This window comes from Streptopelia decaocto (genome assembly GCF_964273445.1).
Source record: "Streptopelia decaocto genome assembly, chromosome: 3".
NCBI lineage: Eukaryota > Metazoa > Chordata > Aves > Columbiformes > Columbidae > Streptopelia > Streptopelia decaocto.
This window is the reverse complement of record NC_138656.1, coordinates 26,901,279-26,925,364: the sequence shown is the minus strand read 5'-3', so window position 1 is coordinate 26,925,364 and position 24,086 is coordinate 26,901,279. Positions and strand designations below refer to the sequence as shown.

Below are 24,086 nucleotides of genomic sequence, written 5' to 3'. Positions count from 1 at the left end.
ACTTCTGACAAATGGGATTAATAGAGTACAGAATTATTCACTGCTTATCTGATCAACGGTTTCATTTCTATATTCAAGGATTAATAAAAAGCCTCTGGGGTATCTCAACTCTTATGACTGTGTAAATATTTAATGGTCAGTGGTGGTTCCTTGCAAAGAGGACAATTTTCATTTTTTAAATAAGGAATCACAATTACTAAAATTTCTCCTCTCCCTCTTATCTTAGGTGAGTTCATCATCATCTTGGCTGTGATTCCAGTAGAGATTTCACCATATCTTTTAAAATTCTGCCATCAAATTAAACGAACAGTGTCTTAGCATGACTGAGGTCTCCTCCTTTCAAATATGTAGAAGTATTACAAATAGACTCCAGGGGCACAGTAGAGCAGCACTGAGCATACTGAGAATCTCTCATTTGAGCGCCTTTTTTTTTTTTTTAATTTAGACTACCTGTCTATTTTTCACATTCTAAATTACATCAGTTTTCACTCTGCCATTTTAAACCAGTATCAGGCGGCCTTCTGCCTACATCCTGCAAGTCCAATCATGCAGTTTTGCAACTGATAGCAGACCAGAATTTTTATTAATTTTTCTTGTTACTAAAAGTGAAATTCTCTCATTCTATGCATACAGGATTTTTTAGTATCAGTACACGGTGAACATTCATTTAGTTTGTTATTCTCTGGATACGCACCTAAATAGCCAATGATACACGACAGTGGTTTTCTGGTGCTTTTTATCTTCAGAGGATTTCCAGCAAGTTCAAAGTGTCGATCTGCATCTGAGAATTTTAAAGAATAAAACTCAGTTTAAATATTTACCATGTCAAATATAATTAGGATGCACCAACCAGTTTCTGACTTGCATTTTTGCCACAAATGTCTTTTTTTCCTTTTAGCACATGTTCTTTTTTTCATCAGCGCTAATAATGACGGCTACTTAAAGGCAGGCCATGTCCTCATCCAAGTGATGGTTGGTTTTAAAAAGTTAATGCAAATTGTAACACAAATTTCATTGCAGTTTTTGCTTAAAAAGGCTTTTTTGGAGACAGCTAGGCAAATGAAACAGATGAAAACATGAGTACTAAAATAAAAGCTGCTCCGACTATTACAAATAATCCACACTGAATTCTTCATTACTTTCTACAAGCTTGTCTGGCTTGAAACAGGGTAATGGAGGTAAGAAGGATTTAAAGTTGGGACCACTGATTTGTCACGTCTTGCTCTCATGATATGGTGATCCATATATTTCTTAATAGGTAACACAGAACATGTGGGCTATCATGGGAACATGAAGCTTAAAAAAACCAAAACCCAACCAAATCACCAACAACCAAACCAAACAACCCTTTACTATACACTTTTGAAGAAAGTTGTCAATTGTAATCAAGTATGACAGAGCTCAAAGGTCTCAAAGATTGTAACTTCCTGCAAAGTAAATGAAAATAAGCAGGTCAGTAACCACCTCAAATTTGATGCTACAACTGCAAACTCACACCTTTAAAGGCACTGTGAATACACAAGCAGAGAATCTGTTTCAATGCCCTACACACAGAAGCGTTCCTATGAAGAGGTTCAGGCTTAGATAGCATAGTCAGTTGACCTAAGGCAAAAATTCACTAAAATTCACCAGGTTTCAGTAAATCGTTTCCAGACTACTGGAACTGTACCATCTTCTCTTTTTTTTAAACTACTCAGAACAATTTGCTTATCTGTCTTCCAAGGCACATACGTAATCCCCATATAGAGCTTCCAGTATCCCTAGAACACAGGTTTTCCCTTTTGTACAAAGCTATGTTCATATGTTGATTGTGTAGATCTAGAGTTCTCTCACATGGAATTACTTCCCACATATACATACCTATATGTACGCTTTTCTTTGTATAGGTTTCACACATGCACATGCAGAACTGCACTTTCTAACAAGCTTTACAGGAGGTAGGTATTACAGAGTATAATAATTGTAATTCTACTTTGTCTCCACCTTATGTGTTACCAAAATGTTCCTGCTTGCTTTATTCCAGCATGCAAGATGGAGGACATAGTCATACAAAGAAGGTAAGACACTATATGGAACTATTTACAATACAATCTCTTCATTTATTTTATCTAGTTCTGTGCAAAAGTCATGTAGGTCACATAATCAGCAATGACTGAGTATTTCAGTACACTCACAGATGTCTCAATGCATGAGACAATGCACAACTTACTTCAATTTATTAAGAAATCTACTTGAAATTCTGGAAATGCCAGCTGGTATCTGGGCAGCCCAAAGGTTCCAAAGCCCTGATGCTGTATACATTAAGTACTTTACTATTTTATCTTAATAATAAAATATACTGTTCTCATTGAAAAAAATGCACTGAACCTGGTGCCTGGAATATTTTTAATATTCCACAATGCTTGAAATATTTTAAGTCACAGAGTAGAATGATGTGTCTCCACTGTCTCCCTTAGTAAAATAAGCACAGACTACACAGCGTGTATTTTATAGTTACTCTGGGAACAGCGAAGCATCGCCTAAGAAGTAATTATGAAAAAAATTTTCCATCTATGTCTTCACTGTAAAAAACGACATTGAATCGTGCCAAGATATTAATATACTGACTGAGAATACAGACTGCAAAGAGAACACAGTTCCCATGCCTGAGGCAAAGCATGTTCACCAAAGGTACTAGGTGGGTATTCCAAAGCACACCTATCTATTAAAATAGTTAAATATGTTTAACAGCAGCAAACTTTAATCCACAATATAGTACACCCATAAAAGGTATCATAAAGATTATGATCTTTATGCACTACATACGGAAAACCACAAAAGTTAGACCGTGTATCACTCTCAAGTGTAAAAACATAGAGTAAAATTTAGGTACAAATTTGGCAAAAACAGAACTAAAACCAAGTCCTAAAATCAAATATGGGCTTACACATGAACACTAAAATTCTCAGTGAGATCAGTGAAACAGTGGAGAAACAGATATGAGGAAAAAAAATATTAAAACCCAGTAATTGGAGTATTATATTTGATAGTGTATTTTTTCAAACATTTCAAAAGGAGAAAGTGTGCTAGTGCCTGTAGCAATATGAGATGATAAAGGTATGAGGAAAATACACAGGAAAGATAAAGGCATGGGAGAGAAGCTGAATTAATTCTCTGCATCAGTGCTCACTGCACATGAAGTTCACTTCCCAAATCCTTTCATGAGTAAAGTGTGAGTAGCTCACTTCCCAAAACCTTTTACAAGTGTGAGAACTGTGTCACACCAAAGTGTCCATAGGAAATGTTTCAAAACAAACTGGTTAATGAATAAAAACAAGTTACCAGGAGCAGGTGGAATCCATCCAAACAGAAACTGCTGAGCACGCACACTACTGGTGTTTAACTAACTCTTAAACTGCTCTCGGTTCAAGGGAACAAAAACACAGCAAACGTGGTAACATTCTTCAGTAAGCAGGTCTGCAGACTGGCAAAAGGGGCGAACTATTAATAGAGAAGAACAGTTAAATATGCAAACATCAAGGGAGCCAAAAATGACCTTGTCAAGGGAAAACACGTTTAGTGTGTTCACATTATGCCACAGTGTGTCCTTGCAGCAAGACAGACGGCTCCAGGTTGGCCATCCTGGCCTGAGGGCAGGCAGCAGGGCGAGGGAGCAGCCCTTCCCCTCCGCACCCCCAAAACCGCATACGGGCCCTGCGCTGGGTTCTGGGATCCCCCACCACAAGAGAGGCAGGGACATACCGGAGCAAGCCCAGTTCCTGGAGTCACCCAGCCGGCTGGGGATGGAGTACAAAACACACACGCAGGGGCTGAGGGAAATGGGCCTGGTCAGCCTTAAGATGAGAAGGCCATGGGGAGACCTGACTGCCACCTGTAACTGCATCACAGCAAAGCAGAGAGGAGACCGAGCCAGACACTGCTTGGAGGTGCATGAAGACAGAATCACCAAATCATAGGATGTCCTGAGCTGGAAGGGACCCACAAGGATCATCGAGTCCAACTCCTGTCCCTGCACATGACAACCCCACAGTTCACACCATGTGTCTGAGGGTGTTGTCCAGTCTCTTCTTGAACACTGTCAAGCTTGGGGCCGTGACACCTCCCTGGTAGGTAGTCATGCTGTTGCTGTCTGTGGCAACAGGCACAAGTTGGGTGATGGGAAATTTTGCTTAGATGTAAGGTTATTTACTGTGAAGCAGATCAGACACTGGAACAGATGCCCAGAGAAACTGTGGAGTCTGCATTCTTGGAGACAGATATTTTTTGGACAAGAAAAAAACCTACTTCTCAGTGAGGGTGACAGACACTGGAACAGGCTGCCAGGGAGGTTGTGGAGTCTCCTTCTCTGGAGACTTTCAAAACCCACCTGGACACATTCCTGTGTAACCTCATCTGGGTGTTCCTGCTCCAGTGGGGAATTAGACTAGCTGATGTTTTGAGGTTCCTTCCAATCCCTGACATTCTGTGAAACTGTGTCACCAAATACCATCGCTGTCCAGCTGTAACAGGGTGAAAGAGAAGTTTTTGTCCAGGGATTATCACCTGATTAAAATCAATCGTCTGTACAATTGCCAAAGGATCTATGCTGGTCAACATATGAAAGATCAGGAAAAGAGGTGATTAGGGAGTTAGAAGTTTCCTGATAAGAAATTACTGACAGTAATCAAAGGTAAAAATGATTGCAAAGGATATCAGCAGGATCAAACAGCAAATGTATATTAATTCTTAAGGGGTAAAATGACTGTAACATACAGATGCAATGATGAGTGCTATACCACCACCACAAAGAAGAGAATTTATGGAGTGTCAACAGCTTTCTAAAAAACATCTAAACAATACTCAAGAGCAGACACTTAAAAAAAAATTCGAATCAGACTACTAGAAATGACAATGATAGGATGAAAATGCAACACCTCACGTGACCCTCTCTAAAATGATGGGAAAGCCGTATCTTCATGTGTATGTAATCTGGGGCACCATAACCCTAACAAGTAAACAGCACAATCAGCAAAACTACAGGGAACATTACAAACCCCAGCGTGAAAGAGATTTTTTTATGAGGTTTTAAACCAAGTTCTTAACCTAGAAAAGTGATGACTGCTGTGGATATTACACAAGTCAATAAAATCCGGAATGCTATGAAGAAGATGATAGCAAGTGAGGTTTGTTCTTTTAGATTTGAAAGGGTTTTTTTAAATTATATCTTTTTTAAAAACTAGATTTGTAGATCTTTATAAAGAGTGAAGACTCTCATTGGGGAGTTATTTCTCTTTCATATTCCACCATATCTCTATCAAAAATTCAGATTATCTAATGGATCTATTGTGCTCTGTAATTCTCTGAATTCTGTTGTTAGAAACTCTGAAAAAAAATCTAGTGTGTTCTTGTTTTACTGGCCACTAGAATTTAGCATAAATTATATTCAAAGACAATGAGAGAAAGCAGAGAAAGTACTTTCATCCTCGATGCATCCAAAAGATCTTCCAGAGCTATCAAAATCAAGAACAACTAAGTTATTTGTGACTCAATACTTGTGAATGTTACTCACTCCAGATGGACGTATAGTTTCATGTCAGTAAAACACAGGCTGTATGCTTACCAACGCAAATCAGTAACAAGATCTTTGCAGTCTACTGAATTTTCACTTGTTTTTGTTTTATCAAACCAGTTGTAACAAGCAAGTACTGTGTAACAAACTTGTTGTTAAATCTGCAAATTCAAAGGCATGTTAAGTTTTGATAATGAACAATACACCCATTTCCAGATACCTATATATATATATATTATACAGGTATATTAACATCCACTGAAAACATTCTGACAATCATGTCTACATAGATGGACTACAGTTACTCAAATTTAAATTATTATAATTAATGCATATAATTATATTGGCAAAACTTTATCTGAACAGGAGAAAAAAAATCTCTCAAAATGTTCCTGTGCTGAAGTGATGAGGTTCACAGATGCACGGGGCTCATATCAACATGCTTGTATAAATCGGAGACAGATCAAATCCTTCTCCATACGGTCACTGGCAGTTTGGTTTCCCCTAATTAACAGACCTTCCATAGACAAGATAGTTTTGCTGAAGTTTCTAAAAAACACGTCTAATATATTCAAACTAAAAATAATGCATTTTGCATAATTTAGAGCATGGCTATTTCCTCTTACTGAAACAGTTCAGCCAGTTCTAATTATTCCTGAAAACCCATCGGTTATGTTTATTGTCAACAACTCCAGCACATCCATTATCTTCAGGCGGAACAAAGTTTGAGGTGTCCACGCTGGATTGTGCTCCTAGCAGGAGATGCCATGCCTTCTCAGTCTTCTGGAGACCATCCCCAGACTGAACTGGGATGCAAACGCATCATCTCCAGTACCCCCTGCTGGCATCCAAGCAGGGGTCATATCCTATACGGTTCACTGATGAGACAAATGTCATGAGATGATGTGGGTGGAATTGCAATCACAAAAAAATGCTCCTTCTGAAATCTGTTTTCACCTAAAAGATGGGTGGGCCAGAGATTAGCACCCTCAGAGGCTTCCATGCCCCTCCAAGACAAAAGGAGTATCTGCAGATGAGTTCAGGTGGAATGCAAAAATCAATTTATTTTATGAGCAAGCTCTGACTGGCTTGTTCAGACTTTCTGTCTCAGAACTGGGAATTAGTTTCATTTACAACCTGGCACTTCAACAAATTGCCTAAGACTAAGAAGCCGTAAAACCTGGTACACTGCTGGGTTAAGTGCTCTACCATCCTTCTGTCTTCAGATTTTATTGTTTCTGAGTGTTGGTGCGGTGCCTACTGCAATACAGTTGTGAAATGCAGTTACCTTTTCAAGCACTGATTTGGCACACACAAAGCATCAGGTGAGTCTGACAAAACGTCTAAGCAGTGATTAAACTCAGGTTTCAGCACACCGACATGGAAAACAAATTCCAAAAGAGCTCATGGGTGTCCTAACCACCTCACGCCACATCACATCATGGGTAACCTGCTACTCTGGCCAGGCTGTTATCTAAGCGTGACTGTAACTTTCGTAACACCAACCACAGACCTTTCATTCAATCTCGTCATTGTTCAGTGATATTCAACATACAAAATCATTACTGTTAATTAAATCTCTCATTTAAAAATTTGTTTTAAAAAGTAAAAATTAGTTCTATCAGGCTATCCTTAGAAAAGGATTCAAGTCATTCAGGAAGAGAGTCACTGTTTAGTTACAACAAAATCTACAGAGCGCACTGAACACAGGTCACCAGATATAAGTACATGAACAAAAACAGAAAACAAATTCTTTATGTACTTACTTATTAGGTGCTACTAGAGTAAGAATAGGACAATGATGATGCAGGCAAGAGCACTGTGTGATTCCACAGAGAGAGACATTGCCAGAAACAGAACATGTGCATATGTGTGTGTAGATACATGTGTGTATGTGTGTACACAAAGGGAAACATGAGTTAGACTTCTTAAATGAGGTTATCATCTGGTTTCCACTATTATAAAAATAATTCAAATGTGTTCAAAAAGCACTGACAACTGTGAATCTTCCTCTCTCTCCCCCAGTCTACATTAGGTAATCAGGAAGCATCAGCATTCAAAAAGACAAAATTGCAAGGTACAGATTTTGCTTTATGTAAAAAGAGTAATGAAAAGCTGGAAAATAAAAGTATCTTTCTGCTCTTGATGTTAACCTGATGTGGCATATTTTCATTCAAAGGAGTAAAGAGGAAGTGCCCACAGCACTACCAGTCTGATACAAGAATGACTATTTCCAGCTGAAAAGCTCAGCATTTCACTCCTTTGTTTTAATGTTCAACTGTGTATATAACACTTGCTCTAGTATGAAGATTAACAGTTTGATGAAACTTTTTTCTTCCTTAAACAAAAGCTTCACCTTCTTCCAAACTGAGTTACTGCAGTGAGTGAGAAGAAATTTGAATAAAAAGATTCAAGTGAACTTCTAAAATTAATTTTCCTCCATGATTCAGCAGAAATCAGTGCCAATTACATAAAAGGTACAATGCTTTCCTCTCAGAAAATAACTGTTACTTTGTACTATGGATTAAAAATATTACCCCAATCCAGCCTTAAGACACATTTTTTCTATGAAAGTACAATCCATTTTATTCACGTAACGGACATATGGTTTCCTTAAATCTGAAAGTTGCTCCTGCCTTGCTTATCTTTGAAAGAAGAAAAAAATGGCCAACAAGACAACTAAATAAGTACAAGGACAACAAAGAGAAATATTCACCAAATTCTGGATGACTGCAGAAGTAGATGAACAGTGTGCATATGAAGACTGGCTGGTACTAAAGTACATAAGGGGAAAATAATGACTCAAAACCAGATTTTAAGCCTCTGGGGAGTAAATTTCTTACAATTAACCCTGACATCATCAGCATCCCAGTTAAATATGCTGGGAAAACATTTAGCGTTAATCTAGTTAAACATAGTTATAAACCCAACATCTAATATTCTAAAAAGGTGTCTTCAATTCTAATACAACTGACGGCACGATGAGCCAGCACGGCTCATTTTGGAATACCAAGCATCTGCTCTGAGAACGGCCTCTATGGCAGACCGGGAAACAACAAAACAGCGCCAGCAGTAACACAACGTGCTCTGTGCAGATGCAAAACCTGCTGGAATATTCAGGGACTCTGCAGCAGAACTTACACGCCTACACACACAGTGTTACCATTGCTATCTACAACAACTCATAACCTTTTGTCATACTACTAGTGAATTTACCCGTTCTTTATACTTTGGCTACAAAAAGAGAACGCATACTATAGATTTTTATTTAAAATTAAAAACTGGAAGAGACAGAAAACAAACAAACAAACAATGACGCAACTATGATGAAATAATAAACACAGCTATCACCACAGTAATAATGGGCGGTGTTACAGGCCAGAATCAAATTCTTACATATCCCTGGCTCCTTATTCCTTGACCAACGCCACCAATAAAAAGTTCAACGTGTACAGATCTGTACTTTCTGTTCAGCGAAAGAATAAATGAACAATATAAAAGTGAACTTCTTTCACAATGCCTAGTAGGAAGCATGGGTTTTGTCACAGCATTGATTTCACCTCCCTGCCCCCTTTTTTTTTTTTAATGACAATTTTCTAAGTGAATGAGTTACTAGTTCTCCCCTTGTAATTCACTGAAATGTTCCCCCAGCCTGAAATCTGTTCAAGGCAGCCAGACTTTATCCAATGTGTTGGTGATATGCTGAACAAATGAAAAAAATGAAAAGCAAAAGCATATAGACAAGAAATGTTTATTGAAAAAGAAAATAAAATTAAAAGACAAAAATGGGTGGGAAGCACAACACACAGAACTAAGAATTAAAAAAACATCTTACATTCTGCCTTAATGGCAGCAAAGTTAATAGGGACAAAGGGACGTCTTGCTGCCTGCCGCAGCCGGAGGGTATTTTTGCAGACCTGACGGGCCAGTTTTGTCCAATACGTTGTGTGAAGAAAGAAAGCTTGACGTGTTTTCACTGCTGACTTTGGACTTCCAGTGTTACGAACTGGAGTTCCCTGTGTGGCCTGCCGGGACATGTGAGTTCTAACATGGGATTCCTACAAAATAAGACAAAAACAAACAAAACCATAACACTTATGTCCGAATAACAGCATTGAAAAAAAAGAGGATTTGGTTAAATTCACAAGGTTACGCAAATAATACGTATAAGCACTATGCAAAACCCTGGGGCTTATGTAAGAAGCTCTATAACACAGTAGAGACCTTTATTGTGAGTGGATATATAATGTGATTCCACACAAGATACAGTATAGCCATATTAATGTTTTATAGATAACACACCATTTCATTGACAAGATAACATTTGTCCACCAAAAATGCATGCAGTGGATGTTTTTTTATCTCAGACTTGGTCATATAAAGACATGGCAGGACTTGCACACTGTGCAGTTCTACTTAAGACAGGAAAAAGGTTAATAAATTAAATTTTGCAACGCTAAAGTTGAACACATATATAAAAAAACCATTCCATTAAAACACTAAAGTCACGGTAGTCTTGTGAAAGCACCACACTTTGGTTTAGGAAGTCTTATCTACACAATTGTACCTCTGTAGGTTGGTTGGAAGAGAGTTTATCTTCATCTGTCTGCGTGGGCATTTTCAGGCCACCGTATTTCTTCCAATAAATCCAGCAAGATGCACACAATCTGCATTGCATATTGGGAGGACCCCAAGAATACCACTGGTGAGACTGTGGAGCTAAGGAGGAAAGAAAGCACAGCTAAAGTGGTGCATGCTACATTCAATATAATAATTCCAAATGCTGTAATAGATGCTATTCCCTAAGAGCACTATATGAATATTAAATATATTTCACATATCAAAAATAAAGACTTGGATGTTTAGCTTATTTTTTAAAAAAACACACCCCAAAAGTCCAGTCCAAATGGAAATTTCAAAATACTTCCCTACTTAATTTCAAATGAGTGACTTTGTATTGTCAAGATGAGATTTTCTTCCAGGGGACTAAAATAAAAGTCAGGAAAACACCAACAAAAAAACCCCAAACAAACAAACAAAAGGAAAAAACCAAAGCAAAACAAGCAAACACCATCAACCCTCCCCCCAAATGAAAGTGGATTTGAATGGTGACACTCAATAAATATGCTGAAGCCAGCTCTAACTTAAAATTTATTTCTTCCACACAAATAATTGAAAATCATCTGCTATTTTAGGCATGCAAACAGAAGTACATACATTTGTTTTTTAAAAAGGTCATATTAATATTAAAAAAAATAATATTAGTATTTTAAAATACTACTTATTTTTTAAAAAAATACTTACTATAGCAACTTTCACAAGCTCGACCTATGAGAGAGGCCTGCGCTTGGTAAGAGGCTCCCATTGCTCCATTGACTGCAGCAGGTTTCCCATTGTTACTGGATATTTGATTGGGATTTGGTTTATTGCTTTAAAGAAAATAAAATAAAAAGATTTAAAGATTTTACTAACCTATTATTCAACATGAAAACAAACCACCTAATTTTGGAATTTTGATGTGTGGTGACCACACCTGTAAAAACTGTTCTAGACAACAAGACAATTTTTTATGCTTTTCTAGTACTTTCAGCACCATAAGAGATTTGCTATGTAAAGAGAAGGCTGAAGAACTGTTCTTGGATTTTTTTTTTTGTTTTATTATGATGATTAATTTACTTACTAATACTTCAGTGACTTTAAGGTCAGTTAACTCACAGAGAATTAATATACTCCGCACTAGGCTAAGTATAGTATTTCCAAAGCTCCAGCTTTGTGGGCGTTGATTACTCTTTTGACAAGCTATACTCACAATACAGTGCAAGGCTGGATACATTGATTCCTAAGATGATTATTCGGTACTTTACATGGCATAAAATATATTCAAGATTAGATAAAATGACTAATTTGAAGAAACCTTTGCTGTATCAAGTCTGTACTCCAAATGCCAGCAAGTCCATCTCCTGTCTTCTTCCAGTGAGAGACACTTTCACAATTTCCCAATACTCTTTATCAATTACCTTGGACACAAGGTACAGGAGGAGGGATCGAGAGACTATTAAGTCTCCCACGTTATGATCTGTTGCTTAGTTACCTTCCAGAGAAACCATTAATTGAAAGGGATTTTCTGGTATTGAGGACAGAATCTTGTTTTTTTCAAATTCAAAAAGGTATTCAGCTCTGAGAATCAATCCTACTCAGATTTCAAATACAATAAAATCAGTCTTGAAACGGAGCATTAGCAATCAATTTGCTTATGAGTGTCCCAGATGGCACATTATCAAAGATTTGAGAAGTCCTACCCTCTTTCTGTTGACTATGGATTTTGTCTTGACATGAAGGCAAAAGACAGACATTAAGAAAGATCAAAAAGGCAAAAATCCTACATTTCAAAACAGGTTTTGTTATCCAATAGAACTAATCTCTACCGTGAACATAATGGCAGACATTCTGAACTGTCCACATTGAACGAGGAAATTAAATTGAAAAAGCATTACGTAAAGTCTGAGCATCTTCGAGTTTTCCTAAAGCAGCCACTTCCCTGAGAGGGTCAGGAAACATTCTTAAGAGTGTTCAGCGTTTTTGAAAAGGTGCCATTTATTAGAGCCTTGGGCTTTAAAACTCACATTTCTTTGGAGATTAGATTAGAAGACTGAATTTAACAGTCTGCTGTTGGTATTATTAAATCTGGCTAGGAGAAAAGGCTGTATGAAATATGGAAATGAAGCTCTATTGTATGCAGTTTATACAAGTCATCAAAAAGACAACGGTGGATTTGCAAAGTATTTCATTTGGTATTCTGGTCTTCTTTTATACAAACACTCATAAAATGGGAAATTCACATGCATGTAAATTGAATATACCCACAGAAAACTTAAAAGAATGTCACCTCTAATCCTTTCTCTTCCATAATCTTGAGGAAATTAGGAATATAAAAGAGACAGATTATATCTTGTTTTCTTGCACATTATTAAAAAAAAGCCTATTGTTATACTCACTAGGTAGGGATGTACACTTGTTTCAATTTACTTTCTGCTTCAGCTGCTTTCAGACGTTTCTAGTTGAAAAATTAACACATTAAAATATTTTATTATTTTCAAGTGCAAGGTTTCACAAAACTGCACACAACTCAACTTTAAATTACTTCTGTGATTCCACAAGAGCCTCCAAAACAAGTGTAGAAATCTGCAAGATGAAAACCATTAAAAACGAGTTCTCTGTTTTTATTATTAGTTTGAGATTATAGTATACTGTCCTCCCCAGTAAAACTCACAGGCCTCACACATGACAACAAAACTGTAAAAATGACAACTACAATTCACATAAACTACATCTACATAAACACGTAGGACACTGTGGCTAACTCTAACTGCAGAATAAGAAGAAAATAAATGAGTGAAATTGCACACAATGAGCTCCTCATCAGTCGTGTAACTCAACACTTTTATGCTCTGTCCCACCTGAGGCTGGTATTTCATAAGCACTATAAGGGAGCGGAACAGTAAAGCCCACTGACAGAAATAACTACACATTAAGTGCCATTAAAACTGTAGCTCAGGACCACAGCAGTCGCAGGACAGCAACACTACTATTAAGATAGTCTATTAATTTACTACATTACTACCTTCTTCATACTCATAACAAGCTCAAAACATGTTGCACTCAAGATAGTATTACTTCTAAAATGTTAAGGAGTTTCAGTTATTGCTATATGTCATAGAAGTAACTAAGATGACATTTTTTTGGCGGTGGCACAAGAAACAGAGAGATCAGAAGCCTGCTGTTTATCTGAAACATTTGTCTGTACGTAAAAGATGAAGGAAAAAAGATTCTTTATCTGCACTTCCTGTACTTAAGGCATTAGTTTTGTTCATTTGAAGGAAAGAAAAAAAAAGGGGGGGGAGTGGGATGAAAAGGAGTTGAAATTCAGTCAATTTTATTACACATGAGGAAAAAAACACTGATATGCAGCAATAATAAATCAATGCTATGTGCCTGTCTCTCAAGATTCCCCCTTTATCAGGTGTTTCAGTCCTTCATTTCTCCTACAGCAGCCAATTATCTTCTCTGCTATACCCCTCTTTTCTGCTATCCAATCTTTGGAAGGCTCACAATCCAGGAAGATACTTCCCACCTTGAGAAAAGTATCATCAAAAGACTCCACTTTGGGACTCTCTCCCCTGAGCCACGGGGTGAGTTACAGGGTTAATCAGCTTTACTGGTTGAGTAGCCTAAGTAAAGCCTCCTCATGTAAACCACTGCTCTTTTCCTTTTCAGAAAATGGCCTCTGTGCCATTCATCACCATAACTCTAATTTAAATTTTAAAAAAGCATATTTGAAGAGGAATCTATGACAAATAAACTCCTAAGAAGTCCACGCCACCACAAGTTAATTCCCATGGAATATGAGAGCCCTTTTCCACTTACTTCCAAGATAGGTTTGGTGGGGTTTTTTTGGTTATTACAGGTTTTTGCTGTTCACAGACACCTCTTTCCCCAGCACCATGCTTGGTGGCACTGCATTACCTTCAACAGGCCCATAGCAAAACTGCAAACACAGTTATGCTCTGCCTGCCTAAGTCAGTTTTTACAAGAACGAGTAGAAAGAACAGCAACAGCATGCCCCAGGTCTCATGAACTGATAGTTTTCAATCCAAGAACATTCCACAGCCCAAGCAGAAGAGCTCTCAACAGTGAACTCCTCCCACTTAACAGCTTCGGGCCACAGGCTTGCCACAACTGTTTCTTTTTCTTTTTCATATTATACCAAACAATACAGAATTTGTTTTCAAACTGAAAATGCAATGAGAGACTTCAGGTCAGCAGGCAACATGAATTCCACAGAGGTTCATAACAAACCGGTACCATTCTACAAAAAGAACAAATAAATCTCACTGCACACCTAGCAAGATCAGAGCAAAAGAGAAAAATGCAATAAAGGGAAAGAAATGAGGAAAGGAACCTTGGAGCACTGTCATAACGTAAAGGTATTTGTAGGAAGCTGTATTAAGCCCTGATGGCAGTGTCAGTGAGAAGTGACTAAACACATTAGTTAAATTTTAGCGTACTTTTAATACCGGCATGGGGTTGTAAGAAATGCAATTTTAGCAATCACTTTCTTCCTTTATTTACTGAAGTGAATCATATACTGCCTTCTACAAAATAATCAGACAATGGTATTTCAGTATAAGCTGTATTTTTATGCACTAAAACTATGGTTAATGTTGCTCTCTAAAAGCAACAGAAAATGTTACAGCTTGAATTCACGCTGACCTATCAACTTCTAAGTACTGAGAGAGAAGAAAGGATGCAGAAACAAAACTATCAACAAATAGTTGCAACTTCTGAGAAGAAACTTCTGCCTGTCGAAACCTGGAGACTGAAAACTGGTAAACTCTAAAGGCTGCAAGTTGAAATTGAGTAAGTTTAGACAAGATACAAAGCATCAGAGAGAGCTGATGCTTTTCCTGAAAAACAAACAAAACCCAAACAAAAAACCCAAACACAAGCTCAAAAACAAACAAACAAAAGAAACTCACAAAAAACCAACCAAACAAACCAACAAACAACTACATCTGATCTTAAACAGTAACCATTTCAAACAAGTCTTCCAGACTGCATTGTAGGGGAGGTTCAGCTACACTAACTCAGCTTTTCACCTGGGCTCTACTACTTTTAATCAGCTATCTGTGAAACTGAACATTATTTCTCTATAGGCACGTTTGTTATAAACATCAACTGACAAATATCCCAAGAAATTACCATTTGCCTATGTTAGTGCTGTTTTCAACAGTGGAAATAAATAAATGAGAAAGAAATGTAATATATTGTTGCAGTACAGTCATGTAGTTATCCTTATACATATTCTCTGTTTCTCTGTCGCGAAGTCTCAATAAAAGTCTTTTTGCATTGACTCAAATTTTTAAAGAACACCACAAAAAATGAGAATACATTTCACTCAGTAGAACGAACTGCCTGGCCTTCCTCAGGCACTATATAATGTAGTGGTCATGAGAAATGCCACATGACCAAGAATGATTACCCAAGGACTGAATTAGTTTTGCTAGACAGGTTCAGCACAGGCTGAGAACCTTAATGTGTGTATTTGCTTTCACCTTGGCTGGAAAGGAACATGCTCTGAAGGGAAGGTAGCAGCAGCATCTCCACTGCCATTAAATCAAATCACCACTTTCAGCTACCAAGCAAGAATAACATTTAGTAGCAATTATGGTAAGGAAACCTTTCTTACGCCTCACACAATGCAGCCAATTCACACAAAGAAATAGAGATAAAGAGCAAATTTTCACATTAAATCACACCAATGTAGAATTCAGAGACTGTATTTTATGCATAAGATTCAAGTATGTACATCGACCTTTTTGTCTTCCCATTCCCCCAAGCTGTCCTACCCTTCAAGGATGATATTTAGAGAAGAATTACTCTGAAATTGCCGCTTTCTTACTGAACATACTTTCTCCCTGAAATTCATTCAATTATCACAGCTTGTTCTGGTGGGGTAAAAAGCCTACAGACGTAGTTTTTTCTGAACTATATTATTTTTACCAGTCCAGAACAAACTAAAGAAGGGCAGGATGAAGCTCTTATCTCTTGTAAGGAAGGATAACAGAAATGTTAACCTGGATAGAAATGAGGTATTTGGCCTACACTGGTTTTGTTATTGATGACCATACTTGACCGGGAAAGAACATGTCTAAAGCATTAAATACTGTGGTGTATTGCCATGTTCTGAGTTAGGATGTTCTAAATTAGTTATTAATACAGGTAAAACACAGGCATTTATAAGAGTACTCAAGTGCAAAAAAAAAAAAAAAAAAAAGTGTTTTTCTTGCACGTGAGGCTAAAAACCTAAGCCTGCAAAAGCATACACTAACTCAATACACCTTGATCATTGTAGCAAAGGAGTCACAATGAAGCCCTAAAGAAGGAAAGGAGTTTCAAGTCTTTTACCAACCACTCCAGAGCAAGTTTTTCAGAAAAAATTCACAGGAAACAAGATCAGTCTCTGAGCAACCTCACAGTGTTGACAGAAGTCAATTTACACTTCAATTTATCCTTACTCCGTGGCTTTCAGTATCAATAAAATCTTTTTATCTCATCTTCAAGATAATCCATTGCTCAATCCTTAAAAACAGCACAGCAAATCTCTGCTCCCAATACCTTTCTAGGCTAAAAAATAACAGTGCAAAAGAAGTGCTGAAAGCAAGATAAATGGAAACAAACCCAGAAGAGCAAGCGTGAATACACAGCATGTTATTTTCTATTTGCATTATCCAGAGAAGTAAAACATCCTAGTGATAGTCCGAGACTCTACTACGTGGTGAAAGACTTTTTCCCTCACTTTTCATACCCTAACAAGATGATGTAGAAACAATTACAAACAAACAAGAACAAGGTGAAGCAATTATCCTTCTGACACACTGCAACAAAATCTGGAACAATTCCAACAATGTATCTAACAAAGCTGTAAACATTACTGCAAAAAATTTATTTTCAGCATTCTGTACATAACTTCACCTCTAATTATGTAGCAGCTAAAGGATTTACAAACTTAAATGCTAAATCATAAATTAAAATGGAGTATTTTAAAATATTTTATATATCTAAATCAGGAAGTAAATATATAAAGAGTGCACTATATAAAAAGCACCAACATTGAAATTTTGCCTAAATCTGCTTAGAATATCTCATTGTACCCAATACAATCTTATCACATTTCTGCTCCAGAGCAACCCAAACCACTGAACACTTAATCAGAAAGATGAATCCATCCACGGTGTGCAGAATGTTCTCAATTTTGTTTTTAAATCCTGATAATGCCAAGGTAATGTTCTATCATGGAGTGTCCATAAAAGATTCATAACATTAGCAGCCACTCTAATACAATCTATTTTTCCTTTTCCTTCAGGCCCATGCTGAAGCAATGTCTAAAGGCCGAAAGCGTTTGCCCTGTAGCCCATTTCCTTCTTACCCCGTGCAGCAGTCAGACCCAGGAATCACATCACTACAAACCAGCATATAATAGAAATGGCTTAAAAAGTCCTTCACAGCCATGCAATGTACAGTAGGCATCAGAGGATCTGACAAGGCACCCTGTGAACAGCACAAAACCACTGGTCTACAGCCTAAAATATTATAATAGGCCTCCCACCACATTCCTTTTTAAGAACAGGGATTATTATGATTTAACAAGTTCAGATTTTTTAAGAACATGGCAGACTGGTTCATGCTGAAATAGCCATTAAATTACCTGTTGTACATATCTGTCAGTGGTTTTCCACATGTAATAATACTCAATGATGCTAGTCAGTGACTTCCAAGGGAGCTGAAAAACATTTGTTATAAATTAAAGTGGTTCCAAGAAACTTCAATGTCCACATTTTATTAAACGCATGTTAAAATCAAGTATAGTTGATACACGAATTCTAAAATGTGAATATATTAAATCCCTACACTAAAATCCATATGCAAATACATATTACTATTAATAATAGACAATCTTTCCTTACAGTTAATAAAGATGCAGAATTACAACAATATTACACATCCAACTACAAAAGTAATTTGTTCTGTTTAAGCCATATGGTTAAACAAAATGATCAAAACAGAATCCAGATTTCCATCAGGAAACACAGAGGGTAATATCTCTATTACTAAGCGTATCAGATGGAGAACAACATCAGGACTAAAATAAATCATCTTGACAAGACTGTGTTTGAGTCTCATGATAGTTTTAATCTTAAAAAAATACAATGGTTATTGTACTCAGTTCACAGTTTTTCAAGTCCCATAACAACTCAGCTGCTCATTCAATACCACTGGTTTTGCATAAACCTTTGCATACTCTTGACCATTAAACAAGAAACAAAAGTATGCTTGAGATAAATTCTATCTCGAGCAACAAGAGTGACACTGACAATATTTCACAAAAACCTCTGTGTAAACTCGGGGCAAGTGATGATGACTATTAATACCATAATTATTTTGGGTGCACATGTTCATTGGTAAAGTGAAGCTCTATTAGCCTAAGTTTAGTGGAGAAAATTTAGCATACAGCAGTCATTTTAAATTACCATTGAATCCCCTATTTAACTCCATAAATTCTTCCTATCATTTAAGTACTAATTCTCTTACAGAATTAATGCAATTTTTCTTAATAACCTGGGAAAATGCTACTATTTTGTTCATGTTTTTTTTCTAGAGGCATGCATTAAAGCTAATATTCTCTACTTTGCAGAAACAAGGCTGATTTTTAAGAAGTCTAAGAAAATACAGAAGTGGTAACATTATCTTTCCAACCTTATTCACTCCACTCTGGGGCTTTCTCCATGGCCTAAGCCAAAACAATAGGTTCCTGAAAGCATGAGAAGAACAAACTGTACCAAGCTGCCTCTGCCAACAAGAAGGAGCTCACAGGCAGATTTTCAAGCTGCTTTCTTGCAGATATTTAGAGGAACTGGGTCTTGCTCCCACCTCAGCCTTTCAGGAGCTGGGATTTGGGTCTATACCCAGCTGTGAATTCTTTCTGAGGCTGTGTACTACAGTGTGTAAATCCCAGGTGAAAACAACAGCATTTTGTTCATTTGCTTTTAACATGCAGCAGTGTGACAAATGCATAAGCTGATGTTGCAATAGATAGCAACACATTTGGTCTCCTAAAATCTTTTTACTTTCTCAGGTAAGCTACGCCTTAAGAGAAATGCGCCCAAGAAAAGATCAAGAAGAGGATAGAAACACGTGTCTAGTATGAGGTGATGAGCTACTTCTGTCTCTAGGTCCATTTTCTTCCTGGCATCCAGGTGAAACACTGTCACCCCAACTAACTGTCATCGTCAATTAGTATATTTTAGCTTCTCCATGTTCATTTTCCTTCCTGAACACTTATTAACATATTCAAGCTACAGATTATATTTGACATTTCTCTAGAAAATACTTCAATCTGTTTTAACTATGATTGTGACACCCGTATGTTCATATACTCAGTAGGCATCCACAATTCAAGAAGGGTAATTAAGGTGTTTGGACTGGATAACCATAATCCTTCTACACTTGGATCCACAACCCAGAAAACCTGTTTGATAGACTGAGCATGACTATCCTGTATTCTGTTTACTAAAAGGACGAAACACTGTAGGGGCATGTGAATTTTCCACAGATTGCTCTCAACTGCCAGAGAAGTTGTGAACTGCCACAGAGTAATGTACTCTCATGACAAAGTGTTATTAAACACTAATTGAAAGAAGTATAAATGAGCAGCTGCATGACATTTTTGTGGGAGAAAATTAGCAGAGAGGTATGAGCAGTACAAAAATCGAGAGAAGGAATTTTCAGTTTCTTTAGTAAACACAATCTATTTTTCCTTTTCCTTCAGCCCCATGCTGAAGCGACGCCTAAATGCCGAAAGCGTTTGCTCTGCAGCAATCTGGGTAAAAAATGGACCACTCAAATCAGATCAGCATGAAAAACTGAGGATTATCAAGTATATTAAAATGAATATGGTAATTTTAAGGCATGTCTCCACAATTTTCTCAAGTTGGAAAACAGTTCCTCCTGTTTTCCATGAACAGTTCAAGTCCGATTCCCAAGGCCTTTCCTGCCATATGCAAAATTTAACAGTTATAAATTTGTGAAAACTGTTGATAACAAAAACCAAAGAATTAACAAGCATAACAGCTGTCTCATACAATTAGGAAAAATAGTTATATTTGGAGAACATAAAATATTCAGTCTTTTCCCATTCTACCACCCTGGGATGTGAAGTAATTCAAGTATATCAAGTAAATTCAATTAAGCTAAAATTTAGGTTGATTAGGATTCGCATAGGTTCTTAAAGACAGCAGAATCTCAACAAATGAGCTCCCATAACAGTTGATGAGTCAACAGGTGATGAAAACCATTACTTAAAGGCTAGACTGGTAATCTGAAAACAAATGAGCTGCTTCTGTCTATTAAAAGGAAAGGTAAACTCCCTTACACCATTTAATTTATAATAATTGTCTTGCTCACTAATATTTAATGTTTATAGCTTAATGATTGAGCTGCACACTGAATGTCAAACAGTGCTAGTTCTTTCTAATTGCTGGGAAAGTAAATGAACCTGCCCTTTAGATAACTATCAGGTAAGGGCTGCAATTGCAGCTGTTGTGCCTTGCAAATGCAGGCTGATTCAGAAAGGCAGCTCCTCTGGCTTAGGAAGACTCAAGCAGGTACTACACAACCCTTCTACTTCAGGCCAGGGCTACCAGCCACTTCGTACCATGCAGCATGACAGCCCTGCCTGTACCGTGGCACCACTGCGGGACTGCTTAGGCTCTGGTTTAGTCTCGTGAATCATAGAGTTTAATTTTATCATTAGATCAGGGGTGTCCAACTCATTTTCACCAGAGGCCACATCAGCCTCGTGGTTGCCTTCAAAGGGCCAGATGTAATTTTAGGACTGTATAAATGTAAGAGTAGTTAGATCCTACGTGGACACCCGAACAGGTCAGCGCGTACACTACCAGTGCATTAGCTTCTCTGTCCATGCTCTTACAACGCATGTAAGAGTACTTACTTTTCAATGAATAGCCACTGAAGAGAGGGCTGATAATAAATAAACGTATTCTTGTGGAAAATCATTTCTCGAATGCTATGTATTTATACCTACCTCACCCTGCAGAAATTTTTCATATATCCATGACCTAAATCTTGAAGGACTATTTTAGATGATTACTTAAAACCAAATATTTGTTTTCAAATCCCTATACTTTTAGAACACTAAATAGCAAGTTAGTACACAAATTTTACTCTGGAGAAATTAAGATATCCCAAGATTACACAACGCTTAATATAGCTGAAATATTTCAGATTACACAGAATTAGATCAAGACTGTGTGCACTAAGTTACCATCTAAATTCATAGGTAAAATAGATGTTCTTCTCACAAGGTTTTAAAAATGACATGCCATTCTTCCAAAGGTAAAAAGAAAGTGACTAAGCTTAGACAATATCCCTATTCTAACTGAGACTATAATTGATTAGTAGCCCACATCCATTTCTGCTGCACCCTGAGTCATCATTAATGTACCCTTGGTAGGCTACGCAACCCTACCTCTAGGCGTGTGTGTCTTTCACTTTGGGAAGAAGGCGAGGGAAAATATTTTGGGAAGGAAGATTCAGTGAAAAAGGGACGGTATCAGGAGTCTATCTGAGATAAAATTTGAACATTTTAAACAGCTCCTAGTACACTCACTCAAGCGTCTAGCATTTCAGCAGTACAAACACATAAGCGAGACCTGCAACACATTACTCCACTGTATCACTTTAATGTATGAATATCAACAGAATTACATGTAACATAACACAGAAATTATACAGAAAATAAAAATACTACATAAATCTTAGAGACAAGGCTTAGGCATACTTGCTCACTAACTGTGTTAGGACTCCACTTGTAAACAGCCAATAAAATCTGTAATATACGCTTTGGGCATTTTGAAAAGCCAAATACCATGTATCAGGAAACATTTAGTTAGAAGACATAGCTATTGAACTACTGTACAATTACAGCTAAGGACCATTTATGTGTATGAGAAATAATAAGGAATTGTAGATTACACTAGGATTTCAGTTCTTAAACTCCATAAAATATTCTTTTGTAATCATATTTTCTTGAACTTAACAGATCTGTTTCATCCATGATGCAATTTTTAACATTATGGGATGAATACAGTGAACATTTTCTCCCTTGGGAATGTCAAAAATAGCACACAGATCTAATACACCTGTTAAAATGTCAGTCCTTGAGAAAAACAATAGCCTTCCCTTCCCAAGTTCATTCAATTATCTATTCCATTTCGGAACTGTCAAAGTGAAGACAAGATAGCTTAGCACAGTGCCGAGCCTCCTCCCACCGTCCCGCACTCTGTCTTGGGGGGACTTCTACATTTACCATACGGCAACATATTCCCCTCACAGAGATTATTAGTAACATCTGCAAAGAAAAAAAAAGTCTGAGCTCTGAGTCAGGCAGAATGAGTTCTTGTGAAAATGTTTCAATCAACTTCGGTGTTAAATAATGGCATTCCTTTGACTCAAATCCAAACCTTTTCACAAAGCCCAATCTGAACTTAGTACAACAGAGGAAATATTTTTGCTTGAAAGAAAGAGGCTCTTCAAGAAATGTGTAAAAAAATTGCAGTCAAATTACTAGCAGTTCCAGCAATCAGTGTTAGAATCTATTTCTTTTAATTACTCTGCATTAGAGTTCAACAAATTAAAGCTTTGCTGCCCTATAGTCTGATACTTCAGTACCAAAAGCAGCGTAGTTAGAACATATTGGAAAACACTTCCTTTACTTTTCAAAAGTGCCAAAATACTTAATATCTCAAAATGACTCCCTGTAGTGCACTTTAAAAGCTATCTGAATATAAATTTCCCTCTGCTAACCATAGAAGGAAACCCCAGCTTTCTCAAAAACACTCATGGGAGTCAGCCATGTAGCTGCTAATGAATTTCACTGGAAATTGTGGAAAAGTTCTGAAAAGCTACTGAAACATTTTCAGATGCTTGTAAAATCCTTGTAAAAATCCTTATCAAAACACATCAGCATGAGACATCTTACCCGGTATTATACCATTAAACAAATTATCTTCTGTCAACATCTCTCCAAAGAATGGCACTGAACAAGAAAGCATATTGACTTTCATCCAGATAAAATGTCTAGGTATGTTTATTACATATATCAGCTACAAAGATTTCTCCACTAGCCAACCTTCCAAGCCTACAGAAAGCAGTTACGCTCACCCATGCAAAAAACACTAACAAAAAAATGCTACCACTTTCATACTTACAAAGTCTTGTCGAATGTCATTGAAGTCCTTGCCATACTTTTCCAATGCCTCTTCAAATAAACTAGCTTCTGATGCTGACCACTCTTCCATTTCATCTCTGCACAAGACAGGCCCTCCAAGTGGCACTAGAACACTGATGGCACTGCTCAAATCATAGTTGTGTTTATGCAGTGTATCCATTGCATGAAACTAGCAAAGAGAAGGAGATAAAATTTGTTTAAATAGACAGCAGGCCATTTTGGTTAATGCAAATTCAATGTCTTATTTTCTATAAGCCATGCAAGAAGCCAGAACTAATGCTAAATTTAGAATCTAACCTGATATCATAGGCTTTCTGCTGTGGAACTGGTACTTTAACTGCTGCTCCAAATATGCTCCCAATTAACATGGGAATATCTGAAAGAATAACTACTATAATGACAAATATGTCTTTTCTTAACTTAGAAGGAAGTACTTTGCCAAAGAGCAAGAGAGAAGGGTTTGAAAAAGCTGAGGGGATAGGAATATGAGAACAGACAGACACAATAATTGAACCATGGCAGGGGGCTCCTCTGGTGCCTCATTATAAGACATGCCTTTCATTAAGCGTAATGGAACTTAATGGATCATTTGCAATGGAAAAACATTTATATGGAACTCAAACACTAAATGTATCCCTTTATTAGCAGCACTGCACATACACTTTCAAACAA

General features: G+C 37.2%; 1 protein-coding gene across 1 annotated transcript in view; it reads right to left on the bottom strand.

Annotated features, from left to right (window-relative positions):
- Positions 1–24,086, bottom strand: part of MTA3 (metastasis associated 1 family member 3) — a gene marked incomplete at its 3' end in the record, with an annotated part of 128,224 nt that overhangs the window by 40,880 nt on the left and 63,258 nt on the right. Inside the window, exons 9-15 of the mRNA XM_082047911.1 lie at positions 23,395–23,583; positions 17,814–17,888; positions 12,544–12,602; positions 10,853–10,977; positions 10,116–10,267; positions 9,384–9,606; positions 695–781 (exon numbers count right to left, since the gene is read on the bottom strand). Of these exons, the coding sequence (XP_081904037.1) occupies positions 695–781; positions 9,384–9,606; positions 10,116–10,267; positions 10,853–10,977; positions 12,544–12,602; positions 17,814–17,888; positions 23,395–23,583 (910 nt within the window). The remainder of the gene's footprint in view (positions 1–694; positions 782–9,383; positions 9,607–10,115; positions 10,268–10,852; positions 10,978–12,543; positions 12,603–17,813; positions 17,889–23,394; positions 23,584–24,086) is intronic.